The sequence below is a fragment of the Amphiura filiformis genome, chromosome 13, assembly GCF_039555335.1.
Source record: "Amphiura filiformis chromosome 13, Afil_fr2py, whole genome shotgun sequence".
Lineage (NCBI taxonomy): Eukaryota > Metazoa > Echinodermata > Ophiuroidea > Amphilepidida > Amphiuridae > Amphiura > Amphiura filiformis.
Window position 1 is genome coordinate 24,859,615 of NC_092640.1, and position 24,258 is coordinate 24,883,872.

The 24,258-nt window shown below is 38.1% G+C and overlaps 2 protein-coding genes across 2 annotated transcripts in view; one reads left to right on the top strand and one right to left on the bottom strand.

Annotated features, from left to right (window-relative positions):
• The window catches only part of LOC140167524 (low-density lipoprotein receptor-related protein 6-like), a 91,338-nt gene extending 81,451 nt beyond the window's left edge, over nucleotides 1–9,887 (bottom strand). Inside the window, exon 1 of the mRNA XM_072190829.1 lies at nucleotides 9,640–9,887. Coding sequence (XP_072046930.1) covers nucleotides 9,640–9,703 — 64 coding nt within the window. The 5' untranslated portion in view covers nucleotides 9,704–9,887. The remainder of the gene's footprint in view (nucleotides 1–9,639) is intronic.
• A 5,113-nt stretch (nucleotides 9,888–15,000) lies between these two features.
• LOC140168150 (NAD-dependent protein deacetylase sirtuin-3-like) overlaps nucleotides 15,001–24,258 on the top strand; it is an 18,280-nt gene continuing 9,022 nt past the window's right edge. Inside the window, exons 1-3 of the mRNA XM_072191467.1 lie at nucleotides 15,001–15,166; nucleotides 20,684–20,919; nucleotides 23,345–23,445. Of these exons, the coding sequence (XP_072047568.1) occupies nucleotides 15,120–15,166; nucleotides 20,684–20,919; nucleotides 23,345–23,445 (384 nt within the window). The 5' untranslated portion in view covers nucleotides 15,001–15,119. The remainder of the gene's footprint in view (nucleotides 15,167–20,683; nucleotides 20,920–23,344; nucleotides 23,446–24,258) is intronic.

Sequence of the window (24,258 nt, forward strand, 5' to 3'; positions counted from 1 at the left end):
CTTGCAGCAAGGAGTTGCATGACATTATGGTAGGCCTACAGTACAAGTTTTAACCACCCAACCGATGCAGACAAGTAAATTCCACCGTGAATGAACAAATAAAAGATATGATACATTATAAATCAATTTAATACTTGTTAATGATGATGACCATTGATAGGGGGAGCACTCAACTTAAGAAGTGACGGTATGTGTCTGTCAATAGGCCCCCTTGAAGTCGCATATACCCGATGACCCCTTTTTTAAAAGTCATACCCAATGACCTCCCTTTTTAGGTGCAGCTACCCAATGACCCCTTTTTTCTTAAATTGTATCATAAAATGCTACGATGAATAATGCGGAAACTTTCAAATTCTCTTAATTCACTGAGCAAATTTGTATTTGAATTCAGAATAAGAATTAGAATTTTGCTCCATTTTTTCCAAAATTGTCTACCTGATGACCCCTTATTTTAAATTGTATACCAAAAGACCCCTGTTTTCAATATATTATAGTCCCCCTACCCAATGACCCCCTTTTTATTTTCTTTGTACCCAATGACCCCCCTTTTTTAAAACAACTTTTTGTAGCGATAGGCCCCTACTTTAGGCAGGTAGGCACATATTACCCGTCACTTGTAAAGTTGAGTGCCCCCGGGCATTGACCATCATGATTGTAATGAAGCTGAAGATCCTATGTTTGTTTTAGCGGCATTATTTTTAATATATTTTGTTTGCATTTTGATGGTGACTATCATGTTGATGATAATGATGCTGCATGTAATCGAAGCTGAAGATCCTAATGGAGATGGCATTCTCTTTTATTTGCATTTTGATGATCATTATCATGTTGATAATAATGATGTTGACCCTCATGTTAGTGTGTGACATTAATGATGACGATGATTCCTCTATCACGATGATGACTTGGACCCCGTTTAAGATCGATTTATGCGACATCTAGTGACAAGGTATTGCAATTCGAAATACGCAATACTTTTCGTAATTGAATGATGTGTTAAAGTATTCACACCACATCATTTTATCAAATTATGAGCTTTATTTTATCATAAGTTGATGAAAACCACCTCAGGAAAAACTCATTTTGAATCCATGTGACTATATAGATAGAGGTTATTTATATACTAGTATTTATTACACAGAGGCTAAGAGCAAATTGCAACATTTGACATTAACATTCAATATCATGGATGTTTAATTGTATGTGAAGTATAAGCTTACCTTTTTACTCCTTGTTCATGTTGTTTGGCAAAGCCAAAGTAGCACATGAATTACCTGATAATTACAGCACACAGTGGAACCCAACTAAAACATGTACACATTATCCAGGAAGGTTTAAAAAGCCAATTTTTGTTTAAAATAACAGCAGAATTATATATGTAACTGCCATGTCTGAAGCAAATTTGAAACTGGCAGTTGACCTGACCCTGACCTGGATGTAGTAATATTATACCACTTATTCTTAGTATTATTTCCCTCTGTGTGTTGATAGTGTAAATACCACTTGTTAAGTATTCAGATATTTGGATAACGTTCTTAGTGGTGGCTTACTATTATACCACTTATTTTAGATGCTAACTACATGCAGTATTCATACCACTTAATAAGTATTCGATGCTAGCTAGTATTCATACCACTTATAAGTATTCGATGCTAGCTATAGTATTCATACACCACTTATTTTAGATGCTAGCTAGTATTCATACCACTTAATAAATATTCAGATTTTAGATTTTAGTATCAAACCAAACTGAAATTTAGTATTGAAACCAGGAGAATACATTCAACCACAAAAATACCATTAAACAAGTATTCAGAATACAACATGAATATATTCAGAATACTTATTAAGTATTCAAGTTTGGTAAGGGGGATGCAATACAATATTTCTTGAATATTGTACGCGTATCGCGTACGCGTCGCGCGTTACCATGGTGACGGCACCAACACGCGTCATGATACAACAGCACAACAATACACTACAGACATCGTAACGGCTCACAGGAGATTTCGTACTGTATAAAACAAGTAAAATCACAAACTTGATTCACGGCAATTCTGGATGATGATAACCTTAGGAAATATAATCCACATCTATTTATAAACCTTTATATTTTTTATAATTATTCCGAAATTGTCTTTGGAGAGTAAAGAGCAGAAAACAAGAAGGTCAAAAGGTGTAAGCTTACATTACAATACACATTGGTTAAACCCGGTGGCTAGGTAAGCTTAAATTGTCAATTTACCGCATAGCAAAAGCCTGATATAAATAATAATAATAATATTGAATGGCTTATTTTCGTGTGATACAAGAATATATTGCACTCGATAGAAAAATATTGCACTCGTCTTCGACTCGTGCAATATTTTTCTATCTCGTGCAATTCGACTCGTGCAATATTTTTCTATCTCGTGCAATATATTCTTGTGCAATATATTCATGAAATCTTGACAAGGAAACTGGAATATTATTGTGCTAAAAGACCCTCAAAGTTAAATATTCATTTCAACAAATGGGTGCCTATTGAATCATGGAGTGAACCTTCTGATTGATTGTGTTCTGCATTAAGAGTCATCTTGTGAAATGTGAATATTGCATTATACTAAATAGCTTATAATCATGTGGTTTTTTTGTCTTGTAATATTGTTTATTTTCTGTTTAGGGCACGAAAAAAACCAAAAAAACCAAAAAACATGAAATCTTACAAAACAAAATAAAACGAACAAAAATGAAAATCTCCCAAAAAATCATTAAAACTGTGGAAATCACTGCAAATAAAATTAAAAAAACATGAAAAATGGGTGTACAGTAATCATGCACTCTTTGGCAAAAGTGGACATTTGGAAAACATTTAATAGTAAACATAAACAATACAGAGAACCTGACCAGGAAATAATATAAAATTGAAGATGGGGAGCAAAGAAAATTTGACTGAAGCGGGATTCGAACTGACAACCTCTATCTGGTTTGCGAGACATTGATTTTTACACTTTTTATGATCCAAGCTGCTTGTGTGAAAATAATAATATGTGAATATATTACTTTTACCTCTCGGTGTAAAGAAGCTTACAATATTGCCAATTTTGAAAAAGTACAAAATTGCAAAAGTGCAAAAAAATGCATCCTGCATTAAATGTCCACTTTTTAATAATAGCAATATAGTAAAACACCAGAGTGGATAAGATGATGGGAGACTTATGAAAATCACACTGACAACTTAAACGGGCCTGTAAGCAGTAATAAGTAGGGAAGAAGATATGAACAGCCAGTACTCATTTCCTACAGACAGCAAGACACTTGGTCTTTGAAAAGACAGATGTTGTTTTGTCCACTTGTATTTATTTCCATTCATTTAGCCATGTGTATGGTTCTATCTGTTTTCTCTAGTTGACATTTCTCTCTCATGTGGACTTTCAATGAAGCGGCTGATGACACAAATCATAATGTATGTCTAATGAAATATGTGAGATACGTGTGTACTATGTATGTAGTATTGGTAAAATATTACTGGACTTGACACAATGAATGTGCACAACATTTTGCTACATTCCAATTTTGCATTTCATGAAAATGAAAAAGATGTATGGAGAGTGGAGACACGTACATGTAGGGCTACATATAGGATACCATACTTTAATTAAGGAGAGTGGTTGAAACCTCTCCTCAGCTCAGGGGTGCAAGTCTCAATAAATCTACTGACAAGTAAGCCTCTAGTCTAAAGCTGACAGTAATGCACAATATTAGATCCATCTTTAGACCAGTGTGCAGGCCCCTGTATTGTCTAGCAATAGTAGAGTACATATATATTGGCCCTTGGGTTTAACAAAATCAGTGATAGATGACTCGTTTTTGTTCAGATGGAAATAATAAGGGTCTAGGTCTTTGGATGACAGATCTAAAGAAAAAAAGTATTTGGGTGACAGAACATGTGCTGGTAATGGGGTCTTTGGGTGACAGCCCTACATACCCGTCACCTCCAAAGTGGCCGTGCCCCCAATTTCAGCACATCACATTAAAGCGCCCATTGGGCACCCCATTCCTTTTAAAAGGAATTTTTATTTTTGTCTGTCCTTTAAAAACATTGTCTATCATGTCTACCAAACAAACATAGCACAGATTTAGAGCACTGCTATAAAGGTAACTTGCAAATTCTGTGGTACAACCTTGTGTGCATATCCCTGTGCATATGGACCTCATTTTATGGACTTCCAAGTATAAGGTCATTGGCCAGCATAACATAGCCTTGGCCTCCTCTATAACCCACTCCTTCAAATTCAAACCACTCACATCTTGACTAACAATTTATGGACAACAATTTATGGCTGTGATTGAAGAACCAACAACCCTAGGTCTATAAATTCTAGCTTTGTAAATGGGTGACATGATATCTGCAATGCCCTGTTGAACCAAACCTTGCCATGTGGCAAAGGCAAGCCAAAGTTGGACAATTCATCATCATGGACATGCACAGGTGGAGAGGAGCACCAGCATTTAAATGCAGGACAAGTGCAAGTTCATGTCAGAATGCTTGAAAACAACATTTGTCCCCCAGGTGATTCAACACTACAGGGTCAAACCGGTCAATCCAGCATCATAGGGATGTTGGTTTCTGGTCCTTGGTCCATGCATCTATACATGGATCCCTCCAGTCCCAACTTTAATGAATGGACAATAGGGCAGTGACTCCTCCCATCCATATAGCCCTACATTTATAACCACAACCAGCAGGATCAAGAATGATTGCCTTTGTTTCAATTCCAGGGTCTGTGCTATAAATCAACAAAACAATACATAACCTATCAATCAATACCTGAGATCAGTATATATTGCAACACCTTGGGAGTCTAGGACCAATAATATTTTGTACCCAGGTCAAAGGTCAATTTCTGTGATGATTGAAGACACAGCCCACATAGCATTCCCTCACACTTGACCATGTTGACTCCAACTAGGACTGGATGGAACAGATGAAACTGGGAATATCACTAAGCATGCTAAGAGGGAGGATCTTGCTCCACTACACTTGGACTTTGACACCCTACTCTTCCCCTTAAAAACCCAATATTTGGGGGAAATGCCAAATTTTAGGAAACCCCCCCTAATAAATTCTGGTGCCACCTCTGCCTACCACTGCACTGGTCCCATCTTGGAAGATGCATAAATATTTTTTAGAAAATTATTTCGGTTTGCTAATTTTATTATATTTATTCATTTCTTTTCTCTTTTGAGTCCCTGGACCCCTAGTTCTGCCTCCAAGTTCAATGTAACCTCCATTCACCCATGATGCATCTGCAACTTGACAGTATTTCAGTCACAAAATTTACAACTTCAGATCCACAACAGGCAGTCAATGAGTCAACACCTTGAGACCGGTCCCAATAGTTCCCATCACTGCAGACTGCAGTATTTTACACAGGTGTGAAAAAATCCTGTAGTACCATAAAATTCATTCACTAGCCTATTGGTAGAAGTTGAAATTTATTTTCCAATGTCAGAGTTCAATATCCCCCATTTTCATAATCTTAGTTCTAACCATGAAGCTACATGTAGTAAAGAGCTTCATGTTCATGTGAGTTTGCAAAATTTGTATGTGAGATTTGGGTATTGGTGGGTCTGTGACGCAAAAACGCACACACATAGGGCTTTATAGACCTACATTGACCTTAAGGTCACATCCAAGTACAATCTAATGAACCTGCCAGATTATCCTAAATCATTTTACAATTTTTAAAATTTGAACTTTTCAACAAAAAACATAGCCTCTGGTCCTGATCTATTTTCTCCCTGAATCCATAGCACCTCTACACTCCTGGTCATGCCATGGTACCCATAAACAACACCACCATATTCATGCTCAAGGCCTGGGCCTATTCAACCTGCTGACACTTTTTGATAAATGAGGTGTTCAAAAATTTCATTCCCATACAATTACAATAAATACCCTTCGTTATGCTCTTGTGATTTTTGTTTTATTATTCTTTTTTTAAACCAAAGAGCCATGTCTCAGAAGTTGCATTCATCCCTAGAAATTGCAAGCTTGTAACATGGCACAGGAATGTCATAAATTAGTCAGCATTGTGGCTGTGGCAATGTAAACTTACGTTTTTCCAACTTCATACTTTTTAGTTCATACACTTCAACTTCAACACTATCAACTTGAAACTATATGTATGAGGTGAATAAAATAGATCTGCAAATTTGGGGAGAGTCAGAGAATCGATTCTTACACTCCACTCCACAGCAAGTTAAAGTCATATTGTGATTTGCTCCACAGTGACGCCCTCAAGTTTTGTTGAATTTCTGCTTATTGCATGATTGTAATGTCCAATGGTGTACTATATAGAAAAGACTAAGCCTGAAGTGCTTTAATTACAGTAATATTTAAGGTTTTAAACCGGTTTTATTCGGAGTTCAAAGATCGAGTGGTGGCTAAACACATTGAATGCGTGTGTATTATTATATCATTGAATCAGTGACGTATTCGTCTTATGTCTTGATGTACACTGTGTGCATATCGTTATTCGTCTTACGTCTTGTTTGTTCGTCCTAGCTGTGTGAAGCTACACCAATATTCATGATAATATGATCGGCGAGCTAATACCAGCATTGTTGGCGCTGGAATAAAACAGCAATTTTCTCCGTTTTTTTTTCATTTGTTTGCCACGAAATTAAAAGGGGACAATGTGATCAGTGAAAACTAACATTTAAATAGGAATCTAGGTTCTTTATTCAAATCACACATTATGGCTTTAACTTGATTCTAAAACTACAAGATGAGTTTGTGAGAATCAATTTTGATTCATGCAAAGTTCGATGAAACATTGTGCGGTCTCCAGGCAGTGGCGTAGCTGCCGGGCGGGGGGGGCCACCCCTAATGCAAGGGAAAAGAGGAAAAAGGAGGAGAGAGAGGAAAAAGCGAGAGGGGCAGAGAGATGGGGAATCCATATAATATGCAATAGGTTTACCATACGATTATTATCAATAAGCCTGGCAAAAATTGTCTATTTGGGCCCCTGCCCCCCCCCCTCAAGTGGGAAATTTTGTGGATTTGGGCCCCCGCCCCATACAGTTTTGTCCCCCCCCCCCTGGAAAAAATCCCAGCTACACCGCTGTCTCCAGGTTCATTTTAACACTCTCAGCCAAAAAAAAAAAAAAAAAAAAATTGACAGAAACTGACAGTATTATACTACCTGCCCTTGGGCTCGTATTATCCTCGATCACCTTCCGCAAACTAAAATTTCCTACATTTCACTTCCTTTAACAATTCCTAACATTAACAATCAATCCCGTTAATATGGATTCAAGTTGCAGATACGGTTGAGATTGAAGAAGATACTTGACGCTATATTGCTTTCAAGGAGGATATAAATATGGGATATCAATATCACACATGCTAGGCTACACTTGAGAGCCGGGGACACAGGGAATTTCCTCACTAGATAACATTACTTCCTATTACTTGCGGCTTGGTGGGTTTCAATTTCTTACACTTGCTTCAAAAAGACCCAGCTTAGTGAACATGTATTCGGAATTTGAAACGTTTTTATAATCATTGATATGGTTTGGATAAAGAGTCAAATTTTTCACAAAGATAGCAACATTTCCACTGTACATATTCTGAGACGAATATAGGTATATTACATATTCGTCTGAGACATATTTAAGTCCTTATTTGGGAGCTAAAGACAAACCCTAATGGGTATGGGTCATTTTAGGGTCTGTACTAGTAGGACCAGTGGTATAGCCAAGACTTTTTCAGGGGGAGGGGCAAAGGGGGAAAGGCAACTTTCAAGGGCAAAATTTGACAAAAATGGGCAAAAAAAAGCCTAAAAATTAAAAATATCAGGGTGGCCAGCATCCCACAGGGCCATCAGAGCAAGACCTCTCACAGGTGGGCGACTGTGACTAGAGCCTGGTATTCGCCCTTTGCATGGTTCCGCCATGTGTGAGGAGAGCCTAGATCTGACAACATGCATGAATGGGAATTGAACCAGTCATATAACATTAAAAGTTATATGTAATTCTCCCTTTCATGTCATGACAGTTCGAGGCTCTCCTTGCATCATGGCGGAACCGGGCAATGGGCGAATAGTCCGATATTTAGGCATAAATTTCCTTGTTGCAGCAAACAAAATCTTTTCAGTTCTTCACTGCTATTTTCAGCATAAAGACGAATGATATACCAGTACATTTGGAGTGGTTCCCTTCACACACCAGACCATAAATAAATGGCCTACGCCCTACGAGATACCATACTAGGAATCGCAGTTTTCACAAATTGCGTTTTCACAATCGATACCAGCGCAATTGTGTCAGAGCGTCAGAGATTCTGTGATTCTCTGCCATTTTTTATTTTTTGCTTTTTATTTAGCTGTGATCCCACTCCTGCCACCAAAGAGCAAAACATATATGCAACACAGGTTATCTATTTTGGTGAAAAAATGCTAATTGATGTAAGTTTTTAATACTAATAGTTAATTTTAAAGTAGCTCGATTTAGGCCTACGTGTACACAGGCTTTTATTTCTGGTCTGTAATCCCACTCCTGCCACCAAAAAATCTTAAATTCAAAAGTACAGACATACACTCACAAGCGATAACTTAAAAGTGGGGTACAACCATGATTATCGTTCTATATAAATTGTGCAAAAGGGTTATCATAATGAAATCATCAAAATTTGGATATAGGGGTATAGTACTTTAATTGGAAAATCTGGCTTTGGAGGACAAAAAATGGCATTTTTATTTTGCACAATGTTCTCACTTCTCACCAATTTCAAGAGGGTCAATTCAACGAAAAATCCTTGCGAAGCGGATTCTGAAAAATTGAAGAATGATCTGATCATGGTAACCCACTGTAGTTATTGAGTGCTACATTAAATGCTGGTATAAACATGATAAACAAACACTCAACCTACACAGATATATGTGCAAGCTATTTTGACTCATTTCTACTGCCCAGTATTCATAACCACAGATCTTTTCCACTTCTTGAAAACTAAATAAAGCGTAAACATTGTCCATATCATGCATATATACAAAACTAACACGGTGGGGAACCTGGAGTCCCAATGTTTTCATTGGCCATCACGTGACACAATTCGCTACGGGGTCAAGACCAACCGACCTCAAATCTGAACATTAGACCCAACTTTCATCAACCAGAATTTCTCAATAAAACGCTTCCTTCCCAATTGAACCCCATTTCTGTTATTATTATACTATCCACACTTAGGTTGTTGTAGAAATTAGGTTGATAGATACAGTTCTCTGTGTTTAAATCGACTATGAAGTGAATTAGTCAAGTTTTGGAATTTCAATATGGCCGCGTGTGTATAGCTATATGACGGCTTAAACTGCGGATATCCAACAAAAACACACGGGAGTAGCACTGGTATTTCAAGCTATATCGTGATTATAACACCGATCGGGGGAATTTATACAAAGGTACACCTTCAAAAACTATCATATTGTGTGTAAATGAATATCAAAGTGAAATAATTACGGTAGATTTGTGACTTTGATAGCTTAAAATTGTTATGTGGCGCCCGTGGTAAGCGAATCAAAGGCTGCACAAAGCCGTCAATACCAGCGTACACATTCCCGCAATAGTGACCCGTAAAATGTGCACAAAACTTACCCCACGCTAACGTTAGTAAACTGCATATTTCCAATAGGATCCTGATGCAGGCCATATCGCCCATGTTCCACCATGTCACCTCTGTAAAATCATCCCTGTTTTTGATTTCATTCTGCTAAAATAATCCAAAAATATCCAGTGGTCAAATTGTGTATGATCCAACAAGAAGTTCACTTTATCCATTTGCCATGTACACACCAGTTTTTGCACCTGGGGCTTTTGGAGGACACCATTGAGACCGCTTAACTACAAAATATTGGTCCTGGTATACATCCGCCGAGGACCAATCAAAATTATAAATTTCCTTTCCCACCTTTCTTCTTGCTGAAATTAGATTAAAATCAGCAAAATGGTATTTCTATTTCATATGAGTAAACTTTATGCTAAAATGTGTGTTCAAATAAAATAAAAAAGCTGAATTTGTAAGACTTATTTCTTTACGCGTAGGTTTAACAGGACCAGTGGTGTGTGCAACCTCCGACCCTCTGTGTCAATTAACAATCGAGACCAATATTTTTGAGTGACAGTTCGCTACTTCGCTTCGTTCGCTTTTATGAGTTTAGAATATAATGGGATTTGAGAAATAAAATTGGAATTATATGTTATGTTGTATGTATGGGAGGAGATGCAAAATAGTGGAGAATAAAAGCTGGCGTAAAAAGTATTGAAAATTGATATCGTGTAAAAACATAATAAAAACACGGATGAAGAAGATTGATATCAATGATCTGAATTGCTTCTTCCAACTTGTTTTGAACCCGGGGGTTTTGAATTACTTTTTTTTTTTCAAAGTTGTAGTACTCTGTTTTTATTTATTTATTCCTTATTTTAGATTTCTTCCTGGACGTATTAGTTTATTATTTATTTATTTGTTTGTTTTGAATCTGCTTATTCTATTTTACTTTTTTTTTAAAGTTTTTCTTGTTGTTTATTTTGATCCTGCTTAGCCTTATCAATTGTACTTTTTGAATTATTTTTGGATTTCTGTTTCTTATTTTTTTTCTTGAACGCAGTTAATTTTGACAAATAATTTGAAAGGTTTTGTTACACTGTTGCGCTTTTTGACTTATTTTTTAAAATATATTTTTCATGGGCTGTTAGTTTTTACATTTTATTTGAAAGTTTAGCCTAATGCTCGACGGAGTGTATTTTGAATATAAATAAATAAATAAATAAATAAATAAATAAATAAATAAATAAATAAATAAATAAATAAATAAATAAATAAATAAATAAATTAATTAATTAATTAATTAATAAATAGATAAATAAATAAACATATTTAGAATTTATCTAGTTATTTGGGATATATTTCTGTGTATGTGACAGGGTTTTTGATGAAATTCAAATTTCTTCAAATCGGTTGTAAAGTAGGTTCAGATGAGAGCTTTTTATTATACCAATTTTCAGGTAGTGTTATTAAAATACATCATAAAACAGATGTGAGTAAAGCCTGTAATACAGGATAACAAATTTGGTTAAAGCCTCAATTGAATTAACTTCGGGATTTATAACTTAAACCAAGCTCAAGAAGTTAACACAATTTACTTCTTTTAATTAAACATTATAAACATAATTTAATTCTTTTTATAATTATATTGTAGGATGCAGTATATTTTTGTTCATTCTAAATTCAATATCCTCATCATCATCTGCATCAACAATCTTTCTTTCACTTTTACTTATGAACATGCTCTTTTACTCCTTCCTTCTCTCTTTCCTTATTTCAAGTTTTTTTCTGAAGTTTCCCTGTCTTTCCTATTTTATTTCCTTCCTTCATTCTTTTTTTCTGCCTTCCTTCCTTCTTTCTTAGTTTATTCTTTCTTTCCTTCCTCCTTTCCTTTCTTCTTTACTACCTTCATTTTTCTCCCTCCTTTTCTTCCTGTCTTTTTCTTTCTTCTTCCTCGTTTCCTTTCTTTTGTACTACCTTCATTTTCTCCCTCTTTTCTTCCTTTATTTCTTCCTTCCTTTCTTTCTTTATTTTCTTTCTTTCTTTCTTTCTTTTTCTTTAGGCTCAATTGAATAAAATGTTATTTACGTGTTCTTTTACCTCTGATTGTCCAAAATACAATTTAAAGGACGCCCTCTCTTATCTAGAGAGCAAAGGTCATCTCCTTGGTGTGAAGAAAGCTTAAAATTTCTGATGGCAGGGCGAACAAAAACGATGTTTTCAGACTATTTTGAATTCATGATTGTATAATCTGATGCACAGTGTTGTAGTTTGATATCAATTTTACCACAAGAATACAATTTAAGTCTCGTTAATATCGATCTTGCTAGTTTTTGACTCAAACTTTTGGAGCACTAAATCTCCAGCTAACACGTAGCCAGACAGTCATTGCGGAGCTGAGTGACGGCGTCGGAGACAGTCAGTGCCGTTCGAACGTCTTCTATAGCCTGCTGATCAGGCATTATCATGCGATTTCACAAAGAGCATGTACTATTATCAGTTTTGTTTTTAAGCACTTTAACCAGAAGTTCTTGGGTCATTTAAAATGCTGGCATTGAGATCGATGATGGCAACTGCTGCTCAAAATTCCATCCGCCAAATTAAACATAAAAGTGGTCCAGGGAAAAAAGGTGAGTGAATCCCCGCTTGAGAGTATAAAACTAGTCTCATTTGTCTAGGGACATGCCAAATCACCGATTTTTTTAAGTGCACCACCAGAAGAGCAACATTGTCATGTCATTCTATCGGTCGGCATGACGTCACTTGCGATAGATCGCTTCCGGCCATGGTTTCTTTTGCCAAGATTTAGCTGTACCATCTCCCCCCTCGGGCACGAAGGGGACACTTAATTACAGTTGTGCCACTCAATCACTGTCAATGGGGGAAATCATAAAACATACCATAAAATAAATGGTTTGTTTTGTCTTTTTAACCCTAAATTTTGGATGTTGTTGTACATATTAAACAGTTTTTAACATAATTTATTTTCCTTGGTCATGTTGGTTATCTTTTTAAGATCCATTCAAAGTTTCCCTGCTGGTCAGTTGGTAATGTTTTAGTTTGCTTTTTTGCTCATAAAATAAATGCCTCTTGATGAAACAATTCCAAAAGTTGGATTTCTTCAGAGAAATCAACTTTAATTATTTTACTCTTTTTTTTTAGCTGAATTTATAATAGAGCACTTGTGACTTTGTGTGATGCCCTTAAAAATTGCAGAAAAGGGAATCATACATGCTCAAACTTTTCTTTTCATAGCATCAAGAAAAATGCCATTTACAATGTGATTTAGTAGCCTCAGATTTTTAACTTAGTCGTAGTCGTACATGATTTATCATTTGTTCAAACTGATTTTTCCCTGGCAGGTCCTCTTCCATCACTAGCTACCCCAACTCGTCCAAAATCATTTAGTGAAGCATCATTGCCAGGCCAAAATGCAACACGTAAAGCCAGCACTAATAGCGCAAGTAATGTCAACAGCAAAAGAAATATTAGACAGAGGAAGCCTGGTGTTACCAATAGTCTATCAGATACCACACTAACCAGGAACTTCCAGAACTTGGCTATTAATAGTGACAAGAAAAAGCCAAGTAGTTTTAGGTGAGTTTATAGAAAACCACTTTCAAAATGGTTGAATTGATTGACGATTTTGAATCATTCTAAGTAGCATGTCACCTGCCGTCCAATTTGGGCACGGAATTTGCTCTTGGGTGAAAAAAACAACATTGGCCATTAACTATGAACTTAAGATTATAATCTGATCTACTGGACTTACAAATGTACCCAGGGCACAACTGACGTTGAAATCACGTTGAAATCAGGTTGAAATTTCGACATCAAAATCAATTTCGACGTTGAAATCAGGTTGAAATCACGTTGTATTTGCAAATAGACCTCAACCTGATGGACTTCAACCTGATTTCAACCCGATTTCAACCTAGAGGTTAGTTGAAATCAGGTTGAAATTTCAACGTTGTATCAACGTTGAAATTTCAACCCGATTTCAACTAACGTCTAGGTTGAAATCAGGTTGAAATCAGGTTAGGTTGAAACTTCGACGTGGTATCAACGCTGATTCAACGTCGAAATCCTAACCTGTGCCCACTGGGGTATGTATTATAATGAGTAGCAATGTTTCACATCCTATCTCGGATACATCATCAGGCCAACTGATGTTAACGTGGCAAAAGTTTGATGACCTATGAAGCAGATGTTGTGTCACAGGCAGGGTTAGCGGTGACCTGCCGAGGCCAGGGGTCCAAATTGGCAAATAAAGGGGTCCAGGCATCTTATTCTACACAGACGCACAAAATTAAGGGGTCCAAATCACGGGGACCTGCCAAATCAAGGAGTCCTGGACCCCAAGACCCCTTAAAACGCTACCCCTGGTCACAGGTCAAAGATGAGCCAAACATCTGAGGGATCTTCTTGATAGCTGAACAGTAGGCCCCTGCCAAGTTGTGGTGTAGCCTGCCTCCCTAAAAGTGAAGGCTCCTCGTTTGACAAAAATCGCTTACTTCCAAGTTGACTTTTGCTGCGTTAACATCAGTAGGCCTGATGATGCATCCGAGATAGGATGTGAATATTGCCACTCATAAAACGTAAGTCCAGTAGATCAGATTATCAAGTCTCAAGTTCATAGTTATGTATACCTGGATGAATGATAATCTTCACAACCGTATTGACCATTGACACTGAAAGTAACAACAAAAACATTGAATATGGTACAGGTACATCAAATATTTTTCATGTACATGTAGTTTCAGCTCACATTCAAATGAAACTGAACATAATAAATAGCAAGTCTCCATAAACAGCGTGTTATCATAGACAACTAAGTAAAATATTCATTGCTCCTTCACTGGAAGCAAAACATCAAGTTGAACGAAGCAGTGGACAATGCTGTTTTATTTAGGGAATGTTATTGTTACTGGTTCGGTGATATTGATATACAATGTACCGTGTCTGTCTTGGTCAATTCCTCTTAAGCCATCATCCAAAGAAGGCCTCAGCTAAACTTCTGATCAAACAAAAACTAGGGCTGTACAACAAACAATTCAATAAATTTTGTTTGCTTCAGCTTACAAAGGAATGGTAGTTTGAGGGGCAAAGAATCAAACCTTGTTGGAAACAGGTTGGGTCATCCTGTTAATTTCTACTATCAGTACTGCAAATTAATTTCTAATCTTTGGTTCACCTCAAGTTCGGTAGTGACGTCAATGCCTTTTCGCAGTTGCGCTGCAAGTTGCCGACAAACCGACCTTGTTCACATGCTTGTACGCTCTGGCCTCTGCATGATCAACATTAAATACATGACATAATTCTGCACCCAGCAAAATATGCCCCTACGTCACTACCAAATGTGAAGCCAACCAATTGCTACTCATAAGCATCTTTTGTTGTTTGATTTTCAGAGCTGCAAGTAGCACTTCACTACCAATAAGGAAATCCAGTTCAGCAGGGAGCAGTACTTGTAAAACACTAGAAGATGTAGCCAGATTGATTTTAGCGGCGATGCAAGAATATAGTAGTAATGGCGGGTGCTGGTATTAGTACACCTAGTGGTATACCTGATTTCAGGTAGGTAGAAAGCCCAAGGAGGGGAGGTATAATTAGTACAACAAGTGGTATACCTGATTTCAGGCATGTTGAAAGCCCAAGGAAGGGAGGTATTAGTACAACAAGTGGTATACCTGATTTCAGGCAGGTTGAAAGCCCAAGGAGGGGAGGTATAATTAGTACAACAAGTGGTATACCTGATTTCAGGCAGGTTGAAAGCCCAAAGGAAGGGAGGTATTAGTGCACCTAGTGGCATACCTGATTTTAGATAGGTTCTAAGACCAAGGAGGGGGGGGGGGTATTAGTACACCTAGTGGTATACCTGATTTCAGGTAGGTTGAAAGCCCAAGGAGGGGAGGTATTAGTACAACAAGTGGTATACCTGATTTCAGGCAGGTTGAAAGCCCAAGGAAGGGAGGTATTAGTGCACCTAGTGGCATACCTGATTTTAGATAGGTTCTAAGACCAAGGAAGGGGGGGGGGGGTATTAGTACACCTAGTGGTATACCTGATTTCAGGTAGGTAGAAAGCCCAAGGAGGGGAGGTATTAGTACAACAAGTGGTATACCTGATTTCAGGCAGGTTGAAAGCCCAAGGAGGGGAGGTATAATTAGTACAACAAGTGGTATACCGTACCTTTTAATATACATTTCATCTTGTCAAAACCAAAAGTTATTTACTGACCTGACAGTTTCACCATCTTGGACGATGATCATCTTCAGAGTGATGTTTTTCTCTCACCTTCTGTTTACCAACAGAGGGCGCACCAGCGCCAGAAGTGGGTCGATATCGTGGCTAAGATAATGGGCCCCTCGTCTCTGTTCATTGTGTTCGGTGCTCTCTTCCGTATCCAGATGGCTTCTCTTATACGGCGGGCTCCCGAATTACATTCCTTTTCAAGTACTTGAGCATCTTTCCAGTTAATCACATGATTTTGTTGAACGGCATGGTCCGCGATTGCAGATTTGGACTGTTCGCTAGCCGACTGTTTTCTTGTTTGACGAGTAAATGTTCCTTTACTATGGGCTACTTTCTCAGTTTCTTTTTTATGCTCTTTCAATCTTGTTTCAAAACGCCCCAGTTTCACCAACATAAGTATTATCACAATTTGCACAAGGAATTTCATATAGGCAGTCCGTGGTACTCATGGGGTCTCTTTTGTCCTTTGGATGCACCAACATTTTTCTTAAAGTGGTGTGTGGATCGCACTGCAGTGGCTATGCCGTGTTTTCTGAAAATGCGAGTGGCTGTTTCTGTCATTTTTTCAACATAAGGTATGATCACAAGTCCTTTGCTTCTTTCCGTGGAATTTTTGTTCTTACTTTGCTTTTTAGCCTGTTTACATTCCATCTTGCGCTTGACATGGTTAAAAGTCCACTCGGGATAGCCACATTTCTTGAGTGCGTGCTTGATTTTTCCTTCTTCTTGTTCTTTGTCCTCCTTTTCTGATACAACACTGTTCATCCTGTCCAAAAGTGTTCGGACCACGCCCAGTTTATGATGAACGGGTGATGAGAAGCAAAATTTAAATACTGGTCTGTATGTGTGGCTTTCCTGTAGACCAGTAGCTTAACAGAACCATCAGGTTTGCGCACAATCAACGTGTCTAAAAACGGTATGGATCTTTCTTGCTCTTTCTCGAATGTAAATTTGATACTGTCCGTGGGGTCCGCTTGATTGAGGTGTGTGGTGAGATTTTCAACTTGATCTTCCTTTACAATTTCTAAAATATCATCCACATAACGCTTTCCAGAGGCGCCGCTTACAGTCTAAAGGTGCTGTGGCTATCGCTTGCTGCTCCAGAAATTCCAAATACAAGTTCGCGACAACTGGGGAAACCGGGCTACCCATAGCCGCACCAAATCGCTGCTTGTATATTTTTCCACGAAACAGAAAATATGTGGTGGTAAGTACAAACTTGAGAAGATCAATAATGTCATCCACCGCGAGTAGAGTCCGTTTGTGCAGAGTCTTATCCTGTTGTAATCTAGCTTTGATGACATTAAGCGATTATCTGGTCGATAGGCGTATTGGTAAAAAGCGAGACAACGTCATGCGAGTTAAAAATTTCTCCTTCCTCTATCATGACTTCTGCAAGACTTTCCGCTAAATCCTTTGAATTGGTGACATGATGTTCAGTTCCTCCCACCAAAGGCGACAGAATGTCCGCTAAGGCTCTCGATGTTTGATAGCCTATGGTCCCTGTATAGTCTACTATCGGTCTCACTTTATTACCGGTTTGTGTATTTTTGGCGTGCCATAGATACGCCGGTATATTCTCCCGTAGGAAACAGAAGATCATACTGATATTTTTCAATCTTCTTTTCTTTTTTCAACTTAGTAAGTATGGCTACCAGTTCTTTTTGTAGCGTTGAGTGGGATCAGAAGGCAACAGTTCGTATATGTGCGCTCATCCGATAACATTGAATGAATTTTGTCCTCATATTCAGCTGTATCCATAAGCACCGTAGCCTTGCCTTTGTCTGCTGGCAGTATAAGTATGGATTCTTCCTTCTTAAGATCTTGGATTGCACGCCTTTCCTCTGCTGAAATGTTCGATTTGGGGCGAGCATTGCGTAAAAACACCAGCAATTTCGGATCTGAGAACCGGGGCTTCATTGTTGGAAAGCTTATGACACGCTTGTTCAGTCGCTACAATGTATTCCTCGTATGGGATCTTGTTCGGCGCCGGCGTGAAATTCAAACCTTTCGCCAATACACTTTCCTGTGGTTTGGTAAGCTTATGCTTCGATAAATTAATAACCCCTTTCTTGAGCTGTTCACCATTTAATCCAACCTTTTCCGGTGTATTTCGCCGTCCTTTCAAAGTCGGAGCAAGTTGTAATTTTTCCAACTTTTGTTGGTGCCGCCATTTTGTTTTGCAAAACTCAGTTTCTGTTTTATGAGTCACGTGATCGGTCACCTGACCAAACAATGTTTCCGGAAACCGGGAATTTAATTCGGTCTCAAATTTCGCTTTTCTGATCTTTAAAACTGTTAATTTTATTGGTGGTGACTCTGATTCTTTCGCGAACAAGCTGTTGTCGTGCGTTGTTCACTATATCTCGTGCTCCGCCGTATAAGAGAAGCCATCTGGATACGGAAGAGAGCACCGAACACAATGAACAGAGACGAGGGGGCCCATTATCTTAGCCACGTGTACGACTCCACTTCTGGCGCTGGTGCGCCCTCTGTTGGTAAACAGAAGGTGGAGAGAAAACATCACTCTGAAGATGATCATCGCCCAAGATGGTCGAAACTGTCAGGTCAGTAAATAACTTTTGGTTTTGACAAGATGAAATGTATATTATGAGTTTCTACAAACCTAATGAACCTCTTCAAGAATATAAGTGGTATACCTGATTTCAGGCAGGTTGAAAGCCCAAGGATGGGAGGTATTAGTGCACCTAGTGGCATACCTGATTTTAGATAGGTTCTAAGACCAAGGAGTGGAGGTATTAGTACATGTACACCTAGTGGTATACCTGATTTCAGGTAGGTTGAAAGCCCAAGGAGGGGAGGTACCCGGGGGGGCCACTCAAATATAATGATGTAAGCATGCGTGACCAAAAAAACGCGTGAAAAGGGGTGTTTTTTTCTTGGTTGGGCACGCATGCGCATGGACGCGTTAAGGGGCAAAAACGGTGATTTTCATGAAAAGGGGTTGTTTTAAAATTGTTTGTAACGCATTTAGGGTACCATTTTAATCCGCTTTTCAAATCTGCTGAAACTCCGATTCCGAAAAAAGTTTATTCCAGTGTCGTATAAATGTTTAAAGCATTCTTCAAACCCTAGAGTGTCACTATGTTATGCAAATATACTTCATGACCAAGGGTGAAAATAAGAAATAGTGAACCAGGGGCTCCTTTTTACACAAAATGGCCCCTGGTTCACTTCATTCAACATGGAACCAGGGGCCACTTCTAATCAACCAGGGCCAACATTTGTTCTGGATAAGTTCATCATGCATTTATGGCTATGGAATTGAATTTTTGGGTATAGTGACCAGGGGCCAGTTTCTGAAGATAAGTGTCCCCTGGTCAGCTTAAATTTAGATGGGACCAGGGGCCATTTCAGGGTTTCTGGGGGCTAAATGGCTCCCGTCTCCCACTTATTTTCACCCTTGTTCATGACGTGTAACATGTGATTTAACCATGGCCTCGTACTTCTATGTAAAATACCGTTTAGATTTAAAAACGTGCATATTAATTAATGACGTCATATATAAATGTTGTTTGAATTATGATCATGATGATGGGTATATAGTTCAGTGGACAAACGGGGAGACGAAAATCCGGGACGAAAATATTGTATAAAGATTTTCAGGACCTATAGATTCCTCACATTATTTACTACTCCTGCTGGTAGATTTGCGAGTTTCCCCTTCTCTGGATTACTTTAGGAATTATATTTGCAGTAGAAAGCATGAAAAGGGCACACGATATCGGGACACGATAATCAACTTTAGGTGCCGAATTCGGAACCAAATACGATATGAATACTGCTTAACGTTGCCTCTAGATAAATTACGCTGAATATTGGTATTTTATATTCTCACAAAACTACTTTACGAGAATCCAATCAGATTCATGTAACAAGCTACGAATCTGAAAGCCTCATGGTATGGTAGGCCTACACTCTGAATTCATTGTGTCATTATTTATTTATTATTTTAAAGTGGTAGGCCTACGGTATGGTATACCGGAGTGGGGTGTATCCGGGAGGCAATATTTTTTTCCGTAGTTAACATTTGAATAGGGAGTCTTCTATACATGTGACAAGTTAGTAGGCCTACAAAAATTTGTCAAAATCCATCAAAACTTGTAAAGTGGGTCAAATTTAGACAAAAACTTGTTTAGGGGTCAAAATTAGACGCACACTTGTTTAGGGGGTCAAAATTAGATAAAAACTTGTTTAGGGGGTCAAATTTGTTGGGAAAGTGCGCTAAAAACTTGCTTAGGGGGTCATTTTGCTCACAGAGGAAAACTTGTTTAGGGGGTGTTCGAAAAAAATTTGGTCACGCATGCGTACACTCTCATATTTGAGTGGCCCCCCCGGGGGGAGGTATTAGTACAACAAGTGGTATACCTGATTTCAGGCAGGTTGAAAGCCCAAGGAAGGGAGGTATTAGTGCACCTAGTGGCATACCTGATTTTAGATAGGTTCTAAGACCAAGGAGGGGAGGTATTAGTACACCTAGTGGTATACCTGATTTCAGGTAGGTTGAAAGCCCAAGGAGGGGAGGTATTAGTACACCTAGTGGTAAAATTATGCCTCCCTGAGCTAATTCGTATGGCACTTTGCTCTCACATGCATAACACAACAGCAACTTGTAAGGAGCTCTACTTCAAAAAGGTTCTCGACTCCTGCTGTTCCATTTGAAATCTACAACCCCTCTGTGGGAGATTAGTGTCATGCCTTCATAGGGGGGTGTATGGACAGTGGGTGTATGGATTTGAACTGGAATAGCCAGCCCAATAACACCTTGAAAAAAAGAAGTTTCATTTACCACATTTTTGTGAATTCTTTATTTTGCAGGACTCCAGGTTCAGGCCTATATGACAACCTACAGCAATACAGAATCCCTTACCCAGAAGCTATTTTTGATATTGATTTCTTCCGTCGTGACCCTCGTCCGTTCTTCACGCTAGCCAAAGAACTGTATCCAGGGGGCCAGTACAAACCCAACTATGTGCATTATTTCTGTCGGATGCTACACGAGAAAGGGATATTACTCCGAATGTATACGCAAAATATTGACGGTCTGGAAAGATGTAAGTGTATTGTGATCAAGTGAAGTGAGATGGATGTTGGTGAAACTGGGTGAAACTGTAAAAAAATTAATGTCTGACAATTGCAGAAACTTGTCTCTGACAAAATATATATAAATGAATAAAGAAATAAATTTCATACACTTTTACATGTAGATAGCGAGAACCAATCAAAGCAAATGTTACAAAAATGCAAACTATGCATCAGTTGTATTACTTGTATATAATGCAGGGGAGCACACTCCGCGTACTACGCATAGTGCTTTTGGACAGGGTTATTTTTTGATGTATTTATATTTTCCAACATTTTTAGTGACAATTTTTTATAAAAATAACAAAAATCATGATTTTTTTGCTTGTGTACAATTTCACTCCCAACAAGTGATATGCATTTATTAACCTATAAATAAAAAACAAAAAATAATTGTGTACATACCATAATGTAACGCGGCTGGGTCGCGGGGTGAATACTGAGAATCCGGAACCTGGAACGACTGGACAAAAAGACAAACTGTACGAAATGCCATCTAAAATGGTGAACTATTGTTATTGAGCGAATTTCACTGGTTCTTAAAAATATTACTCATGGCGGGAGCTTTCGACTGATGCCAGCTTGTCTATCAGTTTGGCAATTGAGCAATTTAGGCCAATCAGAAGTCAAATTCTTTTGTGATATAAAAATAAATAAATAAAATCCAAAAATAATAGGCAAGTTCAGCCTATTTGATTAATTTTGAAGTCACTGGCAGATTTTCCACGTACTTTCCTTGATTCTGAAGTTTAGAACTGCACAATTGATAGAATAAACAGGAAGTTCCTTTTTAATTCATAAAACGACGAGTGTGCCTTTAATCCATAACACCTAAATTCAGAGCCACCATCTGCATGGCATGCATGCACATCATAATGCAAGGCTAAGCTTAGCCTTTCTTGAAGACTAGGAACTTCCCCTTTTATATTCTATCGTAATTAAATTAAGATGATTAAACCATTGTTTTATCAGTCACAATGAACCAAGATGTCCAAGAGAAGCAGAAGGCCCAAGAGCCTAAGTAAGCTTAAACTTTCCAGGCCACCTACAGGCGCTAAAAGTCGCAATGCAGCAGCCTAGGCCACCTAAGCTTACCGATTTATGACGATTTGTGACTGTAAAGATGCTGAAAATGGTGCAGTTCTATAGGCCTATCTTCGAGGGAGACAATTAAGCATTCATGGGAACCAAAAATTATTAAACTACGAAGCGAAGAAAGCTAGGCTAGCCTTGAAAAAAGGCTCGATGATGACAACCCACTTTACACTGCTGACATGGCTGCATGTCGCCTGCTACATTTTGACCATCATTTTTGGCTGAAAGTTCCCATAAATTGCATTAAATGTCTTCCACATCGAAGCTGAAATTTACTGAACCAATGTCAAGGAAAGCGAGGCTACGGCAGTGAGTGGCAATCACTTCCAATGCCCGATGAGTCTCATTTCAAATCTGCTGTGACAGAGCTGACCAGGGCGTGACTGCCCTGGCAGCGCCAAACCAAAAAGTGAGCAATTTTGGCGAGCAGCCGCTTTTATAGTGAGCAATTTATCGCGAAATCACGCACAAAAGCGAGAGTTGAGTGAGCAGAAAAATCACTTTCCTTGCTCACAGAGCAATTTATCGTATTTTCTCGTGAGCAAGAAAACAGCACATTCTGCTCACGAGAACTCACTCACCGAAAAGGTTTCTGATTGACTGAAAAACATGAAAAACGAACGCGGCGCAAACCCAGACAAGCAAGAATCCGACCATAGACATCCCCAGACGGGGTCGATCTCCAGAATGAAAAGCGAGTTGCCAGGGCCGCAAATTTGACAGAATCTTTAACAGATTCAGAGAATTAAGCCCAAATCGACAAAGAACTGGCAACTAGTAAACAAATCAAAACTTTCCCAGATCGAAAATATGCACGAAACACATCATTTTAAATCAATTAATTTGAGCTGAAATTCATTTCAGATTTCAATAAAAGTAATTTTGATAGTATTTCCACCTGTGCTTTGCTATAACTTTTATTAATTTGCACAATAAAATAATTTGGATCATGAAAATCTGGCGACAAAATCAGTGACTGGTGAGTAATACAATACTCTTCATTCAGTAAGCTTACTAAAAATGCATGACCAGAACATCGAAATCGAGGACTCATCAAAATTGATCAAATTTGGTTATAAAAATCATGATAACTAGTCCAACAGAGATAGGTACGTGTAACAATACAAAAATAAGACCATAAGCCTCACACGAGCTCAAATAACCAATTTTTAGAGAATGAGCGAAAATCCATTTTCGTTACAATAATGACATTGATGTGGGCACTTGTGCGACTTCTTAAGTTGCATACAATTTGTGCAGAACATTAAATGTTCATTTGTTTAAATTTACCTTGTTCCACAGTGGCAGGTATCCCAGCAAACAAGCTAGTAGAGGCTCATGGGACATTTCTGAAGGCATCATGTACAAGGTGCGGGCATCCTCACAATGGAGAAGTAATCAAGGTAAATAGTACCTTTTGTGGTTATGACATTGTCATTTTACAAAATGTTTCAGATGGAGACCAAATTTTTTTAAAGCAAATTCCAGGTAACATGCCACTCGCATCCTCAAATCTCTGGCTTAACTCTGGAACAACCCTGCACCATGTGTTTAAGAGTTTGGATTTGGGTTGGATTTAATTTTAGGGTTAGTGTTATTTATTTTGGTGTGTGTAAGGTAATCTGAAGTTATTCTGTGCTTCTTTAATCTTTCTTCTCAAATGAAGAGCTTTGTTTCAAAACCCCTTACATCCACTTGAGCAATTTTGAGAACACATCAAAATATCATCAAAAAAATCACTGATATAAGGGGGACTTCAACAAAAGCAGTTTATGGCGGGATGCTCATCATACCCAAGCATCCCGCCAAAAACTGCTTTTGTTGAAAACCCCCATATATAAGTACTTTTTTTGATGATTTATTGATGTTATCACAAAATTGCTCAAGTGGATGTAAGGGGTTTTGAAACAAAGCTCTTCAAATATTGAAAATGGTCCTTGGAATGTCAGACACAAGGGCACAAATGGCCCTGGAACATTTAGGCGTATGAGCCCTGTAGTTGTGTGTTTCCCATGTGTTTAATACCCTGAGCACTACCTGCCAATCTAACATTGCCTCTGATTGGTCAGTTACATGATATCTTCATTTTAATCACCAATCAGAATGAAGTTTTGCAAATAAATAATTCACCCCAATTTTTTTGCATGGTGAAATTATTCTAACAATTTTGCTGATTGGTCCAATTGATAATGAAAACTTCTTTTTGACCAATAGGC